This window comes from Pristiophorus japonicus, chromosome 11 (assembly GCF_044704955.1).
Source record: "Pristiophorus japonicus isolate sPriJap1 chromosome 11, sPriJap1.hap1, whole genome shotgun sequence".
In the NCBI taxonomy this organism is placed as follows: Eukaryota; Metazoa; Chordata; class Chondrichthyes; family Pristiophoridae; genus Pristiophorus; species Pristiophorus japonicus.
Genome location: NC_091987.1, coordinates 220,393,316 through 220,417,988, shown reverse-complemented (window position 1 = coordinate 220,417,988; position 24,673 = coordinate 220,393,316). Strand labels below are relative to the sequence as shown.

Below are 24,673 nucleotides of genomic sequence, written 5' to 3'. Positions count from 1 at the left end.
GTGTCATATTTGACCCTGAAATGAGTTTCCAACCACATATCCGCGGCATAACTAAAACCGCCTTTTTCTACCTCCATAACATTGCCAGTCTCCGCCCTCAGCTCTTCTGCTGAAACCCTCATTCATGACTCTGTTACCTCGAGACTTGATTACTCCAACTCACTCCTGGCTGGTCTCCCACATTCCACACTACGGAAACTTGAGGTCATCCAAAACTCAGCAGCCCGTGTCCTAACTCGCACCAAGTCACGATCACCCATCACCTCCTGTGCTTTCCTAACCCTAACCCTGACCCTAAATGCAGTGCTTTCTGACCTACATTGGTTACCGGTTAAACAATGCCTCAATTTCAAAATTCACATCCTTGTTTACAAATCACTCCATGGCCTTGCCCCTCCCTATCTCTAATCATTTTCACCCTCACAACCCCACAAGATGTCTGCGCTCCTCAAATTCTGGCCTCTTGAACATCAACTGCTCAATCATCGGTGACCATGTCTTCAGCTGTTTGGGCCCTAAGCTCTGGAACTCACTCCCTAAACCTGTCTACCTCTCGACCTCTCTTTCCTCCTTTAAGACACTCCTTTAAAACCTACCTCTTTAAACAAGCTTTTAGTCACCTGCCATAATTTCTTCTTTTGTGGTTCGGTGTCAAATTTATCTATCTTGTCTTGTAACACTGTTGCGAATCGCCTTGGAACGTTTTAGAAACATAGAAAATAGGTGCAGGAGTAGGTCATTCAGCCCTTTTGAGCCTGCACCACCATTCAATAAGATCATGGCTGATCATTCACCTCAGTACTCCTTTACTGCTTTCTCTCCATACCCCTTGATCCCTTTAGCTGTAAGGGTCATATCTAACTCCCTCTTGAATATATCTAACGAACTGGCATCAACAACTCTCTGCAGTAGAGAATTCCACAGGTTAACAACTCTCTGAGTGAAGAAGTTTCTCCTCATCACAGTCCTAAATGGCTTACCCCTTATCCTTAGACTGTGACCCCTGGTTCTGGACTTCCCCAACATCGGGAACATTCTTCCTGCATCTAACCTGTCCAGTCCAGTCAAGAATTTTATATGTTTCTGTGAGATCCCCTCTCATCCTTCTAAACTCCAGTGAATAAAGGCCCAGTCGATCCAGTCTCTCCTTATAGGTCAGTCCTGCCATCCCGGGAATCAGTCTGGTGAACCTTCGCAGCACTCCCAATAGCAAGAACGTCCTTCCTCAGATTAGGAGAACAAAACTGAATACAGTATTCCAGGTGAGGCCTCACCAAGGCCCTGTACAGCTGCAGTAAGACCTCCCTGCTCCTATACTCAAATCCCCTAGCTATGAAGGCCAACATGCCATTTGCCTTCTTCACCGCCTTCTGCACCTGCATGCCAACTTTCAATGACTGATGAACCATGACACCCAGGTCTCGTTGCACCTCCCCTTTTCCTAATCTGCCACCATTCAGATAATATTCTGCCTTTCTGTTTTTGCCACCAAAGTGGATAACCTCACATTTATCCACATTATACTGAATCTGCCATGCATTTGCCCATTCACCTAACCTGTCCAAGACACCCTCTTAGCATCCTCCTCACAGCACACACTACCACCCAGCTTAGTGTCATCTGCAAACTTGGAGATATTACTCTCAATTCCTTCATCTAAATCATTGATGTATATTGTAAATAGCTGGGGTCCCAGCACTGAGCCCTGCGGCTCCCCACTAGTCACTGCCTGCCATTCTGAAAGGACCCGCTTATCCCGACTCTCTGCTTCCTGTCTGCCAACCAGTTCTCTATCCACGTCAATACATTATCCCCAATACCATGTGCTTTAATTTTGCACACCAATCTCTTGTGTGGGACCTTGTCAAAAGCCTTTTGAAAGTTCAAATACACCACATGCACTGGTTCTCCCTTGTCCACTCTACTAGTTACATCCTCAAAAAATTCTCGAAGATTTGTCAAGCATGATTTCCCTTTCACAAATCCATGCTGACTTGAACCGATCCTGTCACTGCTTTCCAAATGCGCTGCTATTTCATTTTTAATAATTGATTCCAACATTTTGCCCACGACTGATGTCAGGCTAACCGGTCTATAATTCCCCGATTTCTCTCTCCCTCCTTTTTTAAAAAGTGGTGTTACATTAGCTACCCTCCAGTCCGTAGGAACTGATCCAGAGTCATGGGTAATTATGGGAGACTAATCTACATTATAAACCAAATTTGCAGTAATAGTGTGGAGAACGAATTCACGAACTATATACAAGGTAGTTTTAGAAACATAGAAAATAGGTGCAGGAGTAGGCCATTCGGCCCTTCGAGCCTGCACCGCCATTCAATGAGTTCACTCAATATGTTGAGGAACCAACTAGAGAACAGGCTATTTTAGATCTAGTACTGTGCAATGAGAAAGGGTTCATTAATAACTTTGTAGTAAAGGGGCCCATGGGAAGAGTGACCATAATATAGAATTTCATATTAAGTTTTAAAGTGATTTAGTTAAATCTAAACAAAGCAAACTGTAGGTATAAGGGGCAAGTTGGCTAAGGTAGATTGGGAAACTACATTAAATGGTATGATGGTAGATGAGCAATGGCTGGATTCTGGGGCAGTCCCAGCAGATTGGAAAACCGCAAATGTAACGCCCCTATTTAAAAAGGAAGCAGACAAAAAACAGGAAGCTATAGACCAGTTAGCCTAACGTGTCATTGGGAAAATGCTGGAGTCTATTATTAAGGAAGCAGGAGCGGGACATTTGGAAAAGCATAATTCAAACCGAGTAGGCATGGTTTTGAGGATGTAACGAGCAGGGTGGATAAGGGGGAACCAGTGGATGTGGTGTATTTGGATTTCCAGAAGGCATTCGATAAGGTGCCACAAAAGGTTACTGGGTTGGGGGTAATATATTAGCATGGATAGAGGATTGGTTAACTAACAGAAAACAGAGAGTCGGGATAAATGGGTCATTTGCCGGTTGGCAAACAGTGACTAGTGGGGTGCACAGGAATCTGTGCTGGGGCCTCAACTATTTGCAATCTATATTAATGACTTGGATGAAGGGACTGAGTGTAATGTAGCCAAGTTTGCTGATGATACAAAGATGGGTGGGAAAGCAAATTGTGAGGAGGACACACAAAATCTGCAAAGGGATATAGACAGGCTAAGTGAGTGGGCAAACATTTGGCAGATGGACTATAATGTGGGAAAATGTGAGGTTATCCACTTTGGCAGAAATAATAGAAAAGCAAATTATAATTTTAAATGGAGAAAAATTGCAAAGTGCTGCAGTACAGAGGGACCTGGGGGTCCTTGTGCATGAAACACAAAAAGTTAGCATGCAGGTACAGCAAGTAATCAGGAAGACAAATGGGATGTTGGCCTTTATTGCAAGGGGGATGGAGTATAAAAACAGAGAAGTCCTGCTACAACTGTACAGGGTATTGGTGAGGCCACACCATCGTACAGTTTTGGTCTCCGTATTTAAGGCAGGATATACTTGCATTGGCAGCTGTTCAGAGAAGGTTCACTCGGTTGATTCCGGAGATGAAAGGGTTGACTTATGAGGATAGGTTGGGCCTATACACATTGGAGTTCAGAAGAATGAGAGGTGATCTTATTGAAACTTATAAGAAAATGAGGGGGCTCAACAAGGTGGATGCAAAGCTGATATTTCCACTCATCGGGGAAACTTAAACTAGGGGACATAGTCTTAGAATAAGGGACCGCCCATTTAAATCTGAGATGAGGAGAAATTTCTACTGAGGGTTGTAAATCAATAGAATTCTCTGCCCTAGAGAGCTCTGGAGGCTGGGTCATTGAATATATTTAAGGCGGATATAGACAGATTTTTGAGCGATAAGGGAGTGAAGGGTTATGGGGAGCGGGCAGAGAAGTGGAGCTAAGTCCATGATCAGATCAGCCAGGATCTTATTGAATGACGGAGCAGGCTCGAGGGGCCAAATGGCCGACTCCTGCTCCTATTTCTTATGTTCTTATGGCTAGCATTTGAATAATTAATACATAATTGACGACAAATATACATTCTTTTAAGGCACCAAAACTCCACAGGAAAAGTGGTCCAACCGTGGCTAACGAGAAGTCAAAGATAGTACTAGATCAAAGGAAGAGCCTTATAATGTTGTCAAAAAAAGCAGTAAGCCTGGGGACTGGGAGGATTTTAGAATTCAGCAAAGGAGGACCAAGAAATTGATGATGAAAGGGAAAATAGAATACGAGAGTAAACTAGCGAGAGACATAAAAACAGACAGTAAAAGCTTCTATAAGTATTTAAAAAGCAAAAGATTAGTGAAAGTAAATGTGAGTCCCTTACAGGAGACAAGAGAAATTATAATGGGAATAAGGAAATTGCAGAGAAATTAAACAAATACTTTGTGTCTGTCTTCACAGAAGATGACGCACGAGACCTGTTGGAAAAAGTGGAGAACCAAGGGTCTCGCGAGAATGAGGAACTGAAAGAAATTAGTATTAGTAAAAAAAAAGTACTGGGAAATTAATGGGACTGAAAGCCGATAAATCCCCTGGACGTGATGACCTACATCCTAGGGGTTTGAAAGAGATGGCTATTGAGATAGTGGATGCATTGCTTGTAGTCATCCAAAATTACATAGATTCTGGAACGGTTCCTGTGGATTGGAAGGTAGTAAATGTAACCCCCGCTATTTAAGGACGTGGCAATAGGGTACTTAGAAAATAATATTAGGATTGGACAGAGTCAACACCGATTTATGAAAGCGAAATCATGTTTGACAAATCTGTTAGTTTTTTGAGGTTGTAACTAGCTGATTAGATAAGGGGGAACCAGTGGATGTGGTGTATTTAGATTTTCAGAAGGCATTCGATAAGGTGCCACACAAGAGGTTATTAAACAAAATTTGGGCTCATGGGATTGGGGGGAATATACTAGCATGGATTTAAAATTGGTTAACGGACAGAAAACAGAGAGTAGGAATAAACAGGTCATTTTCGGGTTGGCAGGCTGTAACTACTGGGTCTGCTGCAAGGATCTGTGCTTGTGCATCAGCTGTTCAAAATCTAGATCAATGATTTGGATGAGGGGACCAAATGTAATGTATCAGAGATTGCTGATACAATGCTCATGGGAATGTAAGTTATGAGGAGGATGCAAAGAGACTTCAAGGGGTACAGACAGGCTCAGTGAGTGGGCAAGAACATGGCAAATGGAATATAATGTGGAGAAATGTGAAGTTATCTACTTTGGCAGGAAAAATAGAAAAACAGTATTTTATTAAACAAAGATAGCTTGGGAAATGTTGGTATTCAGAAGTACCTGGGTGTCCTTGTACATGAATCACTAGAAGATAACATGCAGGTACAGCAAGCAATTAAGAATGCAAATGGTATGTTGGCCTTTATTACCAGATGATTTGAGTATAAGAGTAAAGATGTCTTACTGCAATTATATAGGGCACTGATGAGACCACATTTGGAGTATTGTGTTCAGTATTGGTCTCCTTACCTAAGGAAGGATATACTTGCCATAGAGGGAGTGCAATGAAGGTTCACCAGACTGATTCCTGGGATGGTGCATTGTCTTATGAGGAGAGATTGAGTAGACTAGCTTATATTCTCAAGTTTAGAAGAATGTGAGATGATATCATTGAAACATGCAAAGTTCTTACAGGGCTTGACCTGTTGGATGCAGGGAGGATGTTCCCCCCGGGCTGGGGAGTCTAGAACCAGGGGACACAGTCTCAGAATAAGGGGTTGGCCATTTAGGACTGAGATGAGGAGAAATTTCTTCACTGAGCGTAGTAAATCTTGTAATTCTCTGCCCCAGAGGGCTGTGGTTGCTCAGTCAAGTTAGAGATCGATAGATTTTTGAATATTAAGGGAATCAAAGGATACGGCAATAGAGCAGGAAAGTGGAGTTGAGGTCGAAGATCAGCCATGATCTTATTGAATGAGGCCCAAATGGCGTACCCCTGCTCCTAATTCTTATGTTCTTATGATAGTCACCTTGATGCTTTCGATACACACATCGCAAGTATGCCTGGCTTACTCATCTCTAATTTCTTAATCCAGGCCCTCGTGGGACTTTGTCAAAAAAGTTTACCTGCCTTAGCACTGATTCCCTCACCATGAGGTTGAGCAACAGTTCAGTGTTAGCTAGTGCACTCTTCAATAGTGTCCATACAAAATCTGCCACTAACTTGGTGGCAATGTGAGTTGTCATAAACTTGAATATCGAATTCTGGTGTTCATGGTAATGTTGGCGTATATATATGGGTTAACCAGGGACAGCTCTCAATAACACAGCTTTTGTACATTTGATATACCACAGACATTGGCCTTTGCATGACCAAAAATGTGTCTTCCTATCAAGTAGAAGCTGTCTTTTGGCAATCATATAGTGTTCAACATTTCTATATACTGTATCTACAGAATGTGTTGACTGAGATACGGGCTACATAAAATGTATACAAATGCACCTGCCCATGCGCTGATACATATGCATTGTCCCTTACATTTGTTGTGTGCTTTGGTTGTCAGCATTTGTTGAAATAAGCTGGAAATGACACGTGATTCTCTTGCTGGTAATATTTGAAGGCATGTAAAACCTTCAAGTTGCTTTACTTTCCCATTCAGAGATTGAAAGATTTGATAGCGGTGTTCAAAATCATGCAGGCTCTGGACAGTGTCGATAGAGAAATTGTTCCTATTGGCAGAAGGGTCAAGAACCAGAGGATGCAGATTTAAGGTGATTGGCAGAAGAATGAAAAGTGACATAAGATAAAACCTTTTTAGCAGTGAGTGGTTAGGGTCTGGAGTGCACAGCCTGAAAGGATGGTGGAGGCAGACTCGATCACGGCTTTCAAAAGGGAGTTAGATAAGTACCTGAAGGAAAAAAAATTGCAGGGCTACGGGAAATGGGCAGGGAGTGGGACTAGCTGAAGTGCTCTTGCAGGGAGCCTGCATGGGCTTGACAGGCCAAATGAATTGCCTCCTTCCATGCTGTAACCATTCTATGATTCTATGCTTTCCTACACAAGTAGCAAATTAGAATTGAGGCATCATCTTATTGATGATCTGTTACTACTGTATTCTCATTTGTTCAGAATTAATCTGAATTTGTGTTTCATTTCCTTTAGCACGTCTGAATCTCCCAACTATCCTCGTGCTGGATGGTTGTGGAATTAACACTGCTGGAAAGGAAAGTGATATTGCTGCCTTCTGCTCGCATGTCTGTGAGCTCGACCTGTCAGATAACAATCTACAAGACTGGTACGAGGTAAATAGGTTATGAACCAAGAATTGCTAAGCACAGATGGTAGGTTCTGCACACCATTTTCAAGTGTTGCTGTGTCATTCATCGACCATTTCACTAAAAAGATGCACACTTAATTAATTCTCAGGAATAAAGTTTTTATCATCTTTTCCTTTCACCTGTTTTATTTACTCTTTTTCTCCACATTTTTCCCATCAGTTTTCCCTGCTTCCTGCTTTCCTACAGGTATTGACTCCTTAATGGCATGTGGTTCCAAGGCAATAGTTGTCATACAAAAGAAAAAATGCTGGAATCACAGCAGATCAGTCAGCATTTGTGGCGAAAATCATCAAGCTAACATTTTGGGTGCGGATCTACTACAGAACTGTTTTCAGCTGGTGTCTTGTCTCAGTAAACATAATTTATGTGTCTGTTGACTGCACAATGGCATCACAACTGTGCTCAATTTTGTCTTCACCTGATGTGCACACAAGCAAAGCCTTTCCAGCAGGGATCAGAAGCAGGAACTTTGAGATTTTTTTCTTCAAACTCTGGTGCTGAGGCAAGTTGTGGCAATCCGATCAGCATCTTATTTCAGATTAGCTAACTCAGCACAGACCCAGAATTGAGCCAGGGACCTAGCTGGTCTGTATAAGAACATAAGAAATAGGAACAGGAGTAGGCCAGAAGGCCCCTCAAGCCTGCTCCACCATTCAATAAGATCATGGACTCAGCTCCACTTCCCTGCCTGCTCCCCATAACCCCTTATCCTCTTATCGTTTAAGAAACTGTCTATTTCTGTCTTAAATTTATTCAATGTCCCAGCTTCCACAGCTCTCTGAGGCAGCGAATTCCACAGATTTACAACCCTCTTGAGAGAAGAAATTTCTCCTCATTTCAGTTTTAATTGGGCGACCCCTTATTCTAAGATCATGCCCCCTAGTTCTAGTCTCCCCCGTCAGTGGAAACATCCTCTCTGCATCCTCCTTGTCAAGCCTCCTCATAATTTTATACGTTTCGATAAGATCACCTCTCATTCTTCTGAATTCCAATGAGTAGAGGCCCAACTACTCAACCTTTCCTCAACCCCCTCATCCCCGAATCAACCTAGTGAACCTTCTCTGAATTGCCTCAAAAGCAAGTATATCCTTTCGTAAATATAGAAACCAAACCTGCACGCAGTATTCCAGGTGTGGCCTCACCAATATCCTGTATAACTGTAGCAAGACTTCCCTGCTTTTATACTCCATCACCTTTGCAATAAATGCCTAGATTCCATTGGCCTTCCTGATCACTTGCTGTACCTGCATACTATCCTTTTATGTTTCATGCACAAGTACCCCCAGGTCCCACTGTACTGCAGCACTTTTCAATCTTTCTCCATTTAAATAATAACTTGCTCTTTGATTTTTTTTCTGCAAAAGTGCATGACCTCACACTTTTCAACATTATACTCCATTTGCCAAATTTTTGGCCAGTCACTTAGCCTGTCTATGTCCTTTTGCAGATTTTGTGTGTCCTCCTCACACATTGCTTTTCCTCCCATCTTTGTATCGTCAGCAAACTTGGCTACGTTACACTCAGTCCCTTCTTCCAAGTCATTAATATAGATTGTAAATAGTTCGGGTCCCAGCACTGATCCCTGCGACACCCCACTAGTTACTGGTTGCCAACCTGAGAATGAACCATTTATGCCGACTCTCTGTTTTCTGTTAGTTAGCCAATCCTCTATCCATGCTAATATATTACCCCCAACCCCGTGAACTTTTATCTTGTGCAGTAACCTTTTAGTGGCACCTTGTCAAATGCCTTCTGGAATTCCAAATACACCACATTTACTGGTTCCCCTTTATCCACCCTGTTTGTTACATCCTCAAAGAATTCCAACAAATTTGTCAAACATGACTTCCCCTTCATAAATCCATGCTGACTCTGCCTGACCGAATTTTGCTTTTCCAAATGTCCTGCTACTGCTTCTTTAATAATGGACTCCAACATTTTCCCAACCACAGATGTTAGGCTAACTGGTCTATAGTTTCCTGCTTTTTGTCTGCCTCCTTTTTTAAATAGGGGCATTACATTTGCAGTTTTCCAATCTGCTGGGACCTCCCCAGAATCCAGGGAATTTTGGTAAATTATAACCAATGCATCCACAATCCCTGCTGCTACTTCTTAAGACCCGAGGATGCAAGCCATCGGGCCCAGGGGATTTATCCGCCTTTAGTCCCATTATCTTACTGAGTACTACCTCCTTAGTGATTGTGATTGTGTTAAGTTCCTCCCCCCCTTAGCCCCTTGACTATCCACTGTTGGAATATTGTTAGTGTCCTCTACCGTAAAGACTGATACAAAATATTTGTTCAGAGTTTCTGCCATCTCCATGTTCCCCATTACTAGTTCCCCGGTCTCGTCCTCTAAGGGACCAACATTTACTTTAGCCACTCTTTTCCTTTTTATATACTGATAGAAACTCTTGCTATCTGTTTTTATATTTTGTGCTCGTTTATTTTCATAGTCTATCTTCCCTTTCTTAATCATTTTTTTAGTCATTTTTTGCTGGCTTTTAAAAGCTTCCCAATCTTCTGTCCCCCACTAGTTTTGGCCACTTTGTATGCCCTTGTTTTTAATTGGATACTGTCCTTTATTTAGTTAGCCACGGATGGCTATCTTTTCTCTCACATCCTTTCCTCCTCACTGGAATATATTTTTCTTGAGTTGTGAAATATCTCCTTAAATGTACACCACTGTTCATCAACCATACTACACTTTAATCTATTTTCCCAGTCCACTTTATCCAACTCTGCCCTCATACCTTCATAGTTTCCTTTATTTAAGCTTAGTACGCTGGTTCAAGATCCAACTTTCTCACCCTCCATCTGAATTTGAAATTCAATCGTTCTATGATCACTCATTCCAAGGGGATCCTTTACTAGGAGCTTGTTTATTAATCCTGTCTCATTACACAGGACCAGATCTGCCCCCTGGTTGGTTCTGTTACATACTGATCAAGGAACCTGTCCCTTATGCATTCTATGAACTCCTCCTCAAGGCTACCCTGACCAACTTTATTTGTCCAATCAATATGGATGTTAAAATCACCCATGATTATTGCTGGTTCCTTTTTACAAGCCCCCGCTATTTCCTGGTTTATGCTCCGACCATCAGAGTTGCTACTGTTAGGGGGCCTATAGACTACACCCACCAGCGACTTTTTCCCCTTATTATTCCTTATCTCCACCCAAACTATTTCAACATTCTGATCATTTGAGCCAATATCGTTTCTCACTATTGCAGTGATTCCATCCTTTATCAATAGAGCTACCCCACCTCCTTTTCCTTTATGTCTGTCCTTCCGGATTGTCAAATACCCCTGAATATTTAATTCCCAGTCCTGGTCACCTTGCAGCCACGTCTCTAATGGCTATCAGATCATACCCATTTGTCTCAATTTGTGCCATCAACTCATCTATTTTGTTACAAATGCTACGTGCATTTAGACAAAGTGCCTTTAAATTTGTGTTTTTACCCTTTTTTTCCTGCTTGTTTCCTCTTGCCTTCAAACTCACTTTCTTTATTTTTGCTTTCTAATTCCAGCTTTACTCCCCTCCCTACTGAATCTATTTTCAGGTTCCCATCCCTCCCCAACAGCACTAGCAACCCCCCCCCCCCCCCCCCCCCCCCCCGCGAGGATATTGATTCCGGCGCTGTTGAATTGCAACCCGTCCGGCTTGTACAGGTCCCACTTCCCCCAGAAGCGGTCCCAATGCCTCAAGAAACTAAAGCCCTCACGCCTGCACCATCTCTCCAGCCACATATTCATCTGTTCCATCCTCCTATTTCTGGACTCTAGCTCGTGACACTGGGAGTAATCCGGAGATTATTACCTTTGAGGTTCTGCTTTTTAATCTCTCTTAACTCCCTAAACTCTGCCTGCAGGACCTCATTCCTCTTTCTACCCATGTCAGTGGTACTGATGTGGACCACGACCTCTGGCTGTTCACCCTCTCCCCCCAGAATGCCCTGCAGCCGCTCAGTGTCATCCTTGACCCTGGCACCAGGGAGGCAACATACCATCCTGGAGTCACGTCTGCGGCCGCAGAAACGCCTGTCTGCTCCCTTGAGTATTGAATCCCCTACCACTATTGCTCTTCAATTCTTCCTCCCCCCTCTGTGCAGCTGAGCCACCTGTGGTGCCATGGACTTGGCTCTAGCTGCACTCCCCAGAGCCACCATTGCCCCCACCGGCACTTAGAACAGAATACCGGTTGGAGAGCACGATGGACTCTGAGGACTCCTGCACTACCTGCCTAGTCCTCCTCTTCTGTCCAGGGGTCACTCACTCCCTCTCTGCCTGCACACTCTTAAGCTGTGGGGTGACTGCCTCTGGAAACGTGCTATCCACGTCGCTCTCGGTCTCGCAGATGCACCGCAGTGTCCCCAGCTGCCGCTCAAACTCCAAAACACGGAGCTCAAGTTGGTGCAGCTGGAGACATCTGCACACGTGGTCATCCCGGCTGCGCGAAGCATCCAGGATTTTCCACATGCCACAATGTGACTGAGCTGCACTGCCATTCCTCTAGTTACACTCGCAGCTATTGAGTAGAACTATTGCGTGGGCAGCAGGATGACTTGGACAGGTTAGGTGAGTGGGCAAATGCATGGCAGATGCAGTATAATGTGAATAAATGTGGGGTTATCCACTTTGGTGGCAAAAACACGAAGGCAGAATATTATCTGAATCGCGGCAAATTAGGAAAAGGGGAGGTGCAACGAGACCTGGGTGTCATGGTTCATCAGTCATTGAAAGTTGGCATGCACTTCTGACACCAAATGTAAATTCCTGGATTCTTTTACCTCAATCTGGTTCAGTAAAATTACTGAGTCGAATACCTCTTGTGCTTTGAACAAAGCAGTCTTTATTTTACCGGCCGGTAAGACCTATCAGACAGAAGATATACTCTCTCGATAGAGCGTACACACTCCCTACGGATAAGTGAAGTTACATCGTAAAGCGACAACAGTTATACATTCTCGGCAAAAGATAACAAGATAGGGCTAGAGTGACATCCTAGTTCAACCTATCTCTTTTGGTCCCTCTTTCCCTTTGTCCACTCATAAGCCGACATAAGTATGGTCTGATTTTAAACAAAGACCTTCTGTTAATGTTTCAGGTTAATGACATGATTTAATAAGACCTTGAGGTTTTTCTGCAAGCTGTGGGTTTTGTTTCAATATGTGTTAGTGTTGTAACATTTCGCAGTCTCGAGTCCGAGATGTCATGGCTATTCCTCCATGAATTCTTTGTTAGCTTATACTGTCCCTATACAATTCCCACATTCTCAACTTCAATGTCTCTATACATTTTAAACATTCACATTGGTACAGCAGGCGGTGAAGAAGGCAAATGGTATGTTGGCCTTCATAGCTAGGGGATTTGAGTATAGGAGCAGGGAGGTCTTACTCCAGTTGTACAGGGTCTTGGTGAGGCCTCACCTGGAATATTGTGTTCAGTTTTGGTCTCCTAATCTGAGGAAGGATGTTCTTGCTATTGAGGGAGTGCAGCGAAGGTTCACTAGACTGATTCCCGGGATGGCAGGACTGACATATGAGGAGAGACTGGATCGACTGGGCCTTTATTCACTGGAGTTTAGAAGGATGAGAGGGGATCTCATACAAACATATAAAATTCTGACGGGACTGGACAGGTTAGATGCGGGAAGAATGTTCCCGATGTTGGGGAAGTCCAGAACCAGGGGACACGGTCAAAGGATAAGGGGTAGGCCATTTAGCACCGAGATGAGGAGAAACTTCTTCACTCAGAGTTGTTAACCTGTGGAATTCCCTACCGCTGAGAGTTGTTGATGCCAGTTCATTGGATATATTCAAGAGGGAGTTAGATATGGCCCTTACGGCTAAAGGGATCAAGGGGTATGGAGAGAAAGCAGGAAAGGGGTACTGAGGGAATGATCAGCCATGATCTTATTGAATGGTGGTGCAGGTTCGAAGGGCCGATTGGCCTACTCCTGCACCTATTTTCTATGTAAACTCTACACCTTAGCACAACACACCCAGCCGCTACTCAGCAAACAGCTGATTTAGTTAATTGGTTCTCTTTAGATAATATAGATCATATATATTGTAGTTCCTAACTTACAACAATGCCCAAGGTTTCTTAAAGAAAAGAAAAATACTCACCAATCCACCAGCCAATCACTTATCTGCTTGGCTGTGACATCACACTTCGATTTTTGATTATTTAAAAACTTTTTCTTTCACCCTGCTGCAGCTTGCTGCTCCCGATCTGCCGCTGCTCTTTGTACTCCTGCGCCCGCTCAGGTCTCGCGATGCTGGCCGCTGCTTGTGGTGTAACTCACTGAAGCATCGAGGAGCTCGTGCATAAGCTTGAAGTCTTTGTCATCTCCAGGGTCAACTTCTCCAACACTCTTTCCCAGTCTCTTAAGCTGTAGCAGAAATAAACTTATTTTCCTTTTCCTTTTTCTTTCCCTTCTTGGCAGAGCTTTCTTAGCTCTCTGGAGCTCTGCTCCTAAAGAGTCCACCTTGTTACCTCTCTTCCCACCTTTAGAAATCTGCTCAAAGCCTGTATTTTGAACACGCGTTAACTTCTTTCAATCCATCACAATTTGAAGATTGTTGGCACTGATCAAAACCGGCTGACTCATTACAGAACGTGCAATGCAGATAATCTTTTAGAATATGTAATACAGTAAGAAGCAAAATCGAATCAAAGCTGCAAAACATGTTTTCAGGCTCGGCTGCTGGTAATGCACAACCAAAAGACCAATTGTGTTCTGTAACACAGTCATAAAGTAGCAAATGGAGAGCTATAGAAGCAGGCAAGGACAAAGCATGCAAATAAACAAAAGGCGTTGAGGTGCGATATTGAGATTTAGACACTCGGCATAACGGTTTTCTCTTTGTTCCCTCGTCAGCTGGTCTGTTGTTCACTCAGTGACCAACTCAAATATATTATTGCCTGCATCAAAAGTATCCAGTGCCTCTACAACATATCTACAACATTTGCAAAAAGTTTTAAACACTGAAAAATATAAACGCCAGTCTCTGCTGCTAGTGGCAAGTACTGATGCCTAAATATCTGTGTGACTGGCATGTTAGCTATTACATTGTTCAGTGTTTAGAACCTTTTGCAAAAGTTGGTGTTGACATTTGCTTCATTCTCAGCCTGTGCGTATATTATATTGTTAAACTAAAAAGGAATTGAAAATCCAAAAGAATGGAATCTACATGCAGTTTAGCAAGGCTAGTGATGCAAAATCTCTGTGACCAGCTTGGGGCTACAGTTTAATGGTGAATGTAAACGGACACATTTTTACATCACGAAAGGGCATATTGGGGAGGTTGTTGAAGGTGAAGGTAGATGAGGTGCGGAGGAGGCCTCTTGTGGATGTTTCTCAGTGTTCATTGGACTTGGGCCAAATGTGACTCGAAAAAAGGGGCAAGGGATGAACTATCAAATTATAGACCTTTAAGCCTTACTTCCACTATTGGGAAAGTGTTTGAAAACATTGAGGGATAATATAAGGGAGCATCCAGTGGGATACAAGCTCATTTGAGACTGTCAGCATGGTTTCAGGAGTAGGAGGTTGTGCTTGATTAATTTATTGGATATCTGAAGAGATGCCAGACCTAGGAGATGGGGGAGATCCAGTGGATGTTTCAGGATGTCATTTGCCATTGTCCTGCATTATAGACTAATGCACAAGGTCCACATTGATGTGATGCATAGAATAGAAATTTATGGCACGGAAGAAAGCCATTTGGTTCATTGTGTCTGTGCCAGTTGAAAAAAAGCTACCGAGCTTCATCCCACTTTCCAGCTCTTGGTCCGTAGCCCTGTAGGGTACATCACTTCATGTATATATCGAAGTACTTTTTAAATGTGATGAGGGTTTCTGCCTCTAGCCTCCTCTGTTCCAAAGAAAACAATCCCAGCCTCTCCAATCATTCATCGCAGATAAAATTCTCCAGTCCTGGCAACATCATCTCTGTAAATCTCCTCTGTACCCTCTCCAGTGCGATCACATCTTTCCTGTAAAGTGGTGACCAGAACTACGCGCACTACTCTAGCTGTGGCCGACCTAGTGTTTTATACAGTTCTAGCATAATAACCTCCCTGCTCTTGTATTCTATGCCTCAGCTAATAAAGTAAAGTATCCCGTATGCCACCTTATTTACCTGTCCTGCTACCTTCAGGGATCTGTGGACATGCAGTCCAGGATCCTTTTGTTCATCTACACTCATCGGTACCCTACCATGTATTGTGAATTCCTTTGCCTTGTTAGCCCTCCCAAATGCATTATCTCACACTTCTCCGGATTGAATTCCATTTGCCACTTATCTGCCTATCTGGCCAGTCCATTAATATCTTCCTGCACTCTACAGCTTACTTCCTCACTATCAACCACATGGCCAATTTTTGTATCATCTGCAAATTTCTTAATCATACATTCAAGTCTAAATCACTGATATAGACCACAAAAAGCAAGGGATCTAGTACTAAGCCCTGCAGAACCCCACTGGAAACAGCCTTCCAGTCACAACACCCATCAACCATTACCCTTTGCTTCCTGCTGAGCCAATTTTGAATCCAACTTGCCACTTTCCCTCCAATCCTACTTTTCTGACCAGTCTGCCATGTGGGGCCTTGCTAAAATCCATGTGGACTACATTAAACACGCTTCCCTCATCGACCCTCCTCATTATCACCTCAAAAAATTTATCGTTAGTTAAACGACCTTTGCTGAATAAATCATGCCGACTGTCCTTAATTAATCTGTGCCTTTCTAAATGACGATTAATACTGACCCTCAATTTTTCCCACCACCAAGGTTAGGCTGACTGGCCTGTAATTACTCAGTCTAGCCCTTTCTCCCTTTTCAAACAATATATCTTTTGTTTATAATGTTTTAATGTAGAATTAATGTGCTGGCTCTCTGGAAGAGCTACCCAATTAGTCCCACCCTACAATTTTTTCCCCATTCAGTATATATAAAAGGGTACAATTCTAAAGGGGGTGCAGGAACAGCGAGACCTGGGGGTATATGTGCACAAATCGTTGAAGGTGGTTGAGAAAGTCGTTAAAAAAAGCATGGGGGTTTCTGGGTTTCATAAATAGAGGCAGAGGGTACAAAAGCAAGGACGTTATGATGAACCTGTATAAAACACTGGTTCGGCCTCAACTGGAGTATTGTGTCCAATTCTGGGCACCACACTTTAGGAAGGATGTAAAGGCCTTGGAGAGGGTGCAGAAAAGATTTACGAGAATGGAACAGGGATGAGGGATTTCAGTTACGTGGATAGCCTGGAGAAGCCGGGGTTGTTCTCCTTCGAGTGTAGAACGTTGAGAGGAGATTTGATCGAGCTGTTCAAAATCATGAGGGGTCTAGACAGAGTAGATAGAGAGAAACTGTTCCCATTGGCAGAGGGGTCAAGAACCAGAGGACAAACATTTAAGGTGATTGGCCAAACAATCAAAGGCAACATGAGGAAAAATAAGTGGTTAGGATCTGGAATTCACTGCCTTAAAGGGGGTGGAAGCAGATTCAATCGTGGCTTTCAAAAAGGAATCGGATAAGTACCTGAAGAAAAACATTTGCAGGGCAAAGGTGAAAGGGCGGGGGAGTGGGACTAGCTGAAGTGCTCTTGCAGAGAACCGGCACAGGCTCGACAGGCCGAATGGCCTCCTTCTGTGCTACAACTATTCTATGATATCTAATTCTCTTTTGAAAGTTACTATTGAATCTGCTTCCACTGCCCTTTCAGCCAGTGTATTCCATATCATCATAACTCACTGTGTCAAAACACTTCTCTTCAACTCCTCTCTAGTTCTTTTGCCAATGACCTTAAATCTGTGTCCTCTGGTTACTGACCCTACTGCCAGTGAAAACAGTTACACCCTATTTACTCTTATCAAAACCCATCATAATTTTGAATACCATTAAATCTCCCTTTAATCATCGCTGCTCTAAGGGGAACGTTCCCAGCTTCTCTAGTCCACATAACTGAAGTCTTGTATCCCTGGTATCGTTCTAGTAAATCTCCTCTGCACCCTAATGCTAATCCTAGACATTCTTCCTGGTGCGGTGCTGAGAATTGGACACACTACTGAGCTGAGGCCTGACCAGTGTTTTGTAAAGGTTTAACACAACTTCTTTGCTTTTGTACTCTCTGCCTGTGTTTGTTAAGCGATGGATTTGTTTGTTTTTAACCTTCTCAACTTCTCCTGCCACCTTCAAAGATTTCTGTACACACACCCCCAGGTCTTTCTGTTCCTGCACCACATTTAAAATTGAACCATTTCGTTTATATTGCCTCTCCTCATTCTTCTTTCCAAAAATGTATCACTTCACACTTCTCTGCATTAAATTTCATCTGCTACGTGTCTGCCCATTTCACGATGTCCTCCTGAAGTCTGCTCACTGTTCCTCACTGTTTACTACATTTCCAAGTTCTGTTATCTGCAAACTCTGAAATGATGCCCTGTATACCCATGTCCAGGTCATTAATATATATCAGGGAGCAGTGGTCCTAATGCTGACCCCCTGGGGGACACCACTGTAAACTACCCTCCATTCACCACTACTCCAAAAGCAAAATCCTGCAGATGCTGGAAATTTGAAATAAAACATGAAATGTTTGGAAATCAGCAAGTCAGGCAGCATCTGCGGAGAGAGAAACAAAGTTAACATTTCAGATCGATGTCCTTGGGTGGTGGTGAGCTGCCATGGTGAACTACTGCAGTCTGAGATACAAGTCTTGCCACAATGCTGTTGGGTATGAAATTCATGGAATCATATGGCACAGAAGGAGACCTTTCTGCCCATCATACCTGTGCTGGCTCTTTGAAAGAGCTATCCTATAAGTATCAGCCGTGGCTCAGTGGGCAGCACTCACACCTTTGAGTCAGAAGGTTGTGGGTTCAAGTCCCACTCCAGGGACTTGAGCACATAAAACTAGGCTGACACTTCTGTGCAGTGCTGCACTGTCGGAGATGCTGTCATTCGGATGAAACATGAAACCGAGGCCCCGTATGCTCTCTCAGGTGGACGTGAAAGGTCCCATGGCACTATTTCAAAGAGGAGCAGGGGAGTTATCGCCGGTGTTCTGGCTAATATTTATTCCTCAATCAACATAACAAAAACAGATTACTGTTTGTGGGAGCTTGCTGTGCACATTTGCTGCCACGTTTCATGCATTACAACAATGACTATACTTCAAAAGTATTAGTATTTTGCAGTCCCTCTTGTCGAGGATGACCTTCCACACCAAAAAAAAGAGCTCTCTGGTGTTTCCATGAGGGACCTGACATTCCCGGTCCCGAACTACATCTTGAAGGGTGGAAGATGCCTGTGCGTGAATTCTTTTAATGTGGGCTGGCCGTTGCATACTAGCCACCACATGGGCTTGATGGAGCTTGGTCTTCGTCCAATGGCCAGGGTTATCCAAGGTGACTAGAGGCAAGGTCTGCTGCAAGGGCCTAGAATACACACACACACACACACACACACACACACACACTCTCTCTCCTACTGTCCTTGGAGGCAGTGTGGGCCTCGCTGGTACACGCTGAGCCTTCCGTGGGCCTCACTGGTACACGCTGGGCCTCGCTGGTACACGCTGCATCTTCCCTGGGCCTCGCTGGTACACGAAGCGCCTTCCCTGGGCCTCGCTGGTACACGCTGGGCCTTCCCTGAGCCTCGCTGGTACACGCTGGGCCTTCCCTGAGCCTCGCTGGTACACGAAGCGCCTTCCCTGGGCCTCGCTGGTACACGCTGCGCCTTCCCTGAGCCTCGCTGGTACACGCTGCATCTTCCCTGGGCCTCGCTGGTACACGCTGCACCTTCCCTGGGCCTCGCTGGTACACGCTGCGCCTTCCCTGAGCCTCGCTGGTACACGCTGCATCTTCCCTGGGCCTCGCTGGTACACGCTGCACCTTCCCTGGGCCTCGCTGGTACACGCTGCGCCTTCCCTGAGCCTCGCTGGTACACGCTGCGCCTTCCCTGGGCCTCGCTGGTACACGCTGCATCTTCCCTGGGCCTCGCTGGTACACGCTGCGCCTTCCCTGAGCCTCGCTGGTACACGCTGCGCCTTCCCTGAGCCTCGCTGGTACACGCTGCGCCTTCCCTGGGCCTCGCTGGTACACGCTGGGCCTCGCTGGTACACGCTGCATCTTCCCTGGGCCTCGCTGGTACACGCTGCGCCTTCCCTGAGCCTCGCTGGTACACGCTGCATCTTCCCTGGGCCTTGCTGGTACACGCTGCACCTTCCCTGGGCCTCGCTGGTACACGCTGCACCTTCCCTGGGCCTCGCTGGTACATGCTGCATCGTCCCTGGGCCTCGCTGGTACACGCTGCATCGTCCCTGAGCCTCGCTGGTACACGCTGCACCTTCCCTGGGCCTCGCTGGTACACGCTGCACCTTCCCTGGGCCTCGCTGGTACACGCTGCACCTTCCCTGGGCCTCGCTGGTACACACTGCACCTTCCCTGGGCCTCGCTGGTTCACGCTGCACCTTCCCTGGGCCTCGCTGGTACACGCTGCGCCGTCCCTGGGCCTCGCTGGTACACGTTGTGCCGCTGCTGGGCCTCGCTGGTACACGCTGCACCTTCCCTGGCCTCGCTGGTACACGCTGCACCTTCCCTGGGCTTCGCTGGTACACGCTGCACTTTCCCTGGGCCTCGCTGGTACACGCTGCACCTTCCCTGGCCTCGCTGGTACACGCTGCACCTTCCCTGGGCCTCGCTGGTACACGCTGCATCGTCCCTGAGCCTCGCTGGTACACTAAGCGCCTTCACTGGGCCTCGCTGGTACACGCTGCACCTTCTCTGGGCCTCGCTGGTACACGTTGTGCCGCTGCTGGGCTCCAGCTTGCTCCCGGGCCCTGATCTCGTCGTTCCTTCGCTGCTCGCCACTCCCATCCTCCGATCGCCGTCGGTCCGGACCTCCACTCCACGCACACCTTCAAAAGTACTTAATTGACTAAAGCATTTTGGGACGTCCAGAGGTCGTGAATGGCGCTGTATAAATGCAAGTCTTTCGTTCCTTCCTTCTTAGTCTTACTCCTCTGCGCTTTCCCCATAGCCCTGCAAATCTTTCCTTTTCAAGGATTTTTGGGGAATTATCTTAAATCTGTGTCCTCTGGTTACCAACCGTCCTGATTACACGTGTAAAATGTGTTGGTATTTCCAGGTGAAATATGGCAGCAGATGTTCTATGTTAGTAGCTGAGCATAATGGAGTAGTGGCTGTAATTAATTGTGCAGTGGGAGTGTATGGAAATAACTAGCAGATATTGATTACGAACAGTGACGGGCAGGTAAAAACCCTCTGGTCCATCCAGCCTGTACAACATAGTTGTGATGCTTTTTGTATCACAATATATCCATTCTCCACCCCACCCACTGAGTGACTCACCTCCTGACTCCGCAAAGCCTTTCCACCATCTACATGACCCAAGTCAGGAGTGTGATGGAAGACTCTTCACTTGCCTCAAGAACACTCAAGAAGCCCAACACCATCCAGAACAAAGCAGCCCACTTGATTGGCACCCCATCCACTACCTTCAACATTCTGCAGTGTGTATCATCTGCAAGGTGCACCGCAGCAATTTGCCAAGGCTTCTTCGACAGCACCTCCCAAACCCACAGCCTCTACCACCTAGAAGGATGTGGGCAGCAGGCGCATGGGAACACCACCACCTGCAAGTTCCCCTCCAAGTCACACACCATCCAGACTTGGAAATATATCTGTCATTTCTTCATCGTCGCTGGGTCAGAATCCTAGAACTCCCTCGCAAACTGCACTGTGGGAGCGCCTTCACCACACGGACTGCAGTGGTTCAAGAAGGCGGCTCACCACCATCTTCTCGAGGGCGATTAGGGATGGGCAATCCAGGGGTATTCAACATTTAGGAAAGATAGACAGAAAGCAAAAGGAGGCGGGGTGGCGTTGCTGGTTAAAGAAGAAATTAATGCAATAGTAAGGAGGGACATTAGCTTGGATGATGTGGAATAATCAGTATGGGTGGAGCTGCAGAATACCAAAGGGCAGAAAACACTAGTGGGAGTTGTGTACAGACCACCAAACAGTAGTAGGGAGGTTGGGGACAGCATCAAACAAGAAATAAGGGATGTGTGCAATAAACGTATAGCAGTTATGGGCGACTTTAATCTACCTATTGATTGGGCTAACCAAACTGGTAGCAATGCGGTGGAGGAGGATTTCCTGGAGTGCGTTAGGGATGGTTTTCTAGACCAATATGTCGAGGAACCAACTGGAGAGCTGGCCATCCTAGACTGGGTGATGTGTAATGAGAAGGGACTAATTGACAATCTTGTTGTGCGAGGCCCCTTGGGGAAGAGTGACCATAATATGGTAGAATTGTTTATTAAGATGGAGAGTGACACAGTCAATTCAGAAACTAGGGCCCTGAACTTAAGGAAGGGTAACTTCGACAGTATGAGGTGTGAATTGGCTAGAATATACTGGCGAATGATACTTAAAGGGTTGACGGTGGATAGGCAATGGCAAACATTTAAAGATCACATGGATGAACTTCAACAATTGTACATCCCTGTCTGGAGTAAAAATAAAACTGGGAAGCTGGGTTAACAGTGGCTAACAAGGGAAATTAGGGATAGTGTTAAATCCAAGGAAGAGGCATATAAATTGGCCAGAAAAAGCAGCAAACCTGAGGACTGGGAGAAGTTTAGAATTCAGCAGAGGAGGACAAAGGGTTTAATTAGGAGGGAGAAATAGAGTACGAGAGGAAGCTTGCCGGGAACATAAAAACTGACTGCAAAAGCTTCTATAGATATATGAAGAGAAAAAGATTAGTGAAGACAAACGTAGGTCCCTTGCAGTCGGATTCAGGTGAATTTATAATGGGGAACAAAGAAATGGCAGACCAATTGAACAAATACTTTGGTTCTGTCTTCACGAAGGAAGACACGAATAACTTTCGGGATGTATTAGGGGACCGAGGGTCTAATGAGAAGGAGGAACTGAAGGAGATTATTCTTAGACGAAGAATTGTGTTCGGGAAATTGATGGGATTGAAGGCCGATAAATCCCCGGGGCCTGATAGTCTGCATCGCAGAGTACTTAAGGAAGTGGCCCTAGAAATAGTGGATGAATTGGTGATCATTTTGCAACAGTCTATCGACTCTGGATCAGTTCCTATGGACTGGAAGGTAGCTAATGTAACACCACTTTTTAAAAAAGGAGGGAGAGAGAAAATGGGTAATTATAGACCGGTTAGCCTGACATCAGTAGTGGGCAAAATGTTGGAATCAATCATTAAGGATGAAATAGCAGTGAATTTAGAAAGCAGTGACAGGATCGGTCCAAGTCAGCATGGATTTATGAAAGGGAAATCATGCTTGACGAATCTTCTGGAATTTTTTGACGATGTAACTAGTAGAGTGGACAAGGGAGAACCAGTTGATGTGGTGTATTTGGACTTTCAAAAGGCTTTTGACAAGGTCCCACACAAGAGATTGGTGTGCAAAATCAAAGCACGTGGTATTGGGGGTAATGTACTGACGTGGATAAGAGAACTGGTTGGCAGACAGGAAGCAGAGAGTTGGGATAAACGGGTCCTTTTCAGAATGGCAGGCAGTGACTAGTGGAGTGCCGCAGGGCTCAGTGCTGGGACCCCAGCTATTTACAACATAGATTAATGATTTAGATGAAGGAATTGAGTGTAATATCTCTAAGTTTGCAGATGACACTAAGCTGGATGGTGGTGTGAGCTGTGAGGAGGATGCTAAGAGGCTGCAGGGTGACTTGGTTAGGTGAGTGGGCAAATGCATGGCAGATACAGTATAATGTGGATAAATGTGAGCTTATCCATTTTGGGGGCAAAAACACGAAGGCAGAATATTATCTGAATGGCGGCAGATTAGGAAAAGGGGAGCTGCAACGAGACATGGGTGTCATGCTTCATCAGTCATTGAAAGTTGGCATGCAGGTACAGCAGGCGGTGAAGAAGGCAAATGGTATGTTGGCCTTCATAGGGGATTTGAGTATGGGAGTAGGGAGGTCTTACTCCAGTTGTACAGGGCCTTGGTGAGGCCTCACCTGGAATAATTGTGTTCCGTTTTGGTCTCATTTGAGGAAGGACGGTCTTGCTATTGAGGGAGTGCAGCGAAGGTTCACCAGACTGATTCCTGGGGTGGCTGGACTGACATATGAGGAGAGACTGGATCAACTGAGCCTTTATACACTGGAGTTTAGAAGGATGAGAGGGGATCTCATAGAAACGATTAAAATTCTGACGGGACTGTTCCCGATGTTGGGAAAGTCCAGAACCAGGGGACACAGTCTTAGGATAATGGGTAGGCCATTTAGGACTGAGATGAGGAGAAATTTCTTCACTCAGTGTTGTTAACCTGTGGAATTCCCTGCCGCAGAGAGTTGTTGATGCCAGTTCATTGGATATATTCAAGAGGGGGTTAGATATGGCCCTTACGGCTAAAGGGATCAAGGTGTATGGAGAGAAAGCATGAAAGGGGGTACTGAGGGAATGATCAGCCATGACCTTATTGAATGGTGGTGCAGGCTCGAAAGGCTGAATGGCCTACTCCAGCACCTATTTTCTATGTTTCTAATAAGCACTTAAGAAATAGGAGCAGGAGTCAGCCATACAGCCCCTCGAGCCTGCTCCGCCATTTAATACGATCATGGCTGATCCGATCAAGGACTCACGTCCACTTCCCTGCCCGCTCCCCATAACCCCTTATTCCCTTATCATTTAAGAAACTGTCTATTTCTGTCTTAAATTTATTCAATGTCCCAGCTTCCACAGCTCTCTGAGGCAGCGAATTCCACAGATTTACAACCCTCTGAGAGAAGAAATTTCTCCTCATCAGTTTTAAATGGGCGGCCCCTTATTCTAAGATTATGCCCTCTAGTTCTAGTCTCCTCTATCAGTGGAAATATCCTGTCTCCATCCACCTTGTCAAGCCCCCTCATAATCTTACATGTTTCGATAAGATCACCTCATTCTTCTGAATTCCATTGAATAGTGGCCCAACCTACTCAACCTTTCCTCATAAGTCAACCCCCTCATCTCCAGAATCAACCTAGTGAACCTTCTCTGAACTGCCTCCAAAGCAAGTGTATCCTTTCGTAAATATGGAAACCAAAACTGCACGCAGTATTCCAGGTGTAGCCTCACCAATACCCTGTATAGCTGTAGCAAGACCTCCCTGCTTTTATACTCCATCCCCTTTGCAATAAAGGCCAAGGTACCATTAGCCTTCTTGATCACTTGCTGTACCTGCATACTAACCTTTTGCACAAGTACCCTCAGGTCCCGCTGTACTGCGGCACTTTGCAATCTTTCTCCATTTAAATGATAACCTGCTCTTTGAATTTTTTTTCTGCCAA

General features: G+C 45.0%; 1 protein-coding gene across 6 annotated transcripts in view; it reads left to right on the top strand.

Moving 5' to 3' along the window:
- The window catches only part of LOC139276502 (tubulin-specific chaperone cofactor E-like protein), a 74,464-nt gene that overhangs the window by 6,560 nt on the left and 43,231 nt on the right, over positions 1-24,673 (top strand). For all 6 annotated transcript variants that reach the window (XR_011595939.1, XM_070894613.1, XM_070894615.1 and 3 more), the window contains exon 3: positions 7,130-7,269. Coding sequence is in view for 5 of the 6 variants with exons in the window: in XM_070894613.1 (XP_070750714.1) it covers positions 7,130-7,269 (140 nt within the window). In the remaining variant the exon portion in view is untranslated. The remainder of the gene's footprint in view (positions 1-7,129; positions 7,270-24,673) is intronic.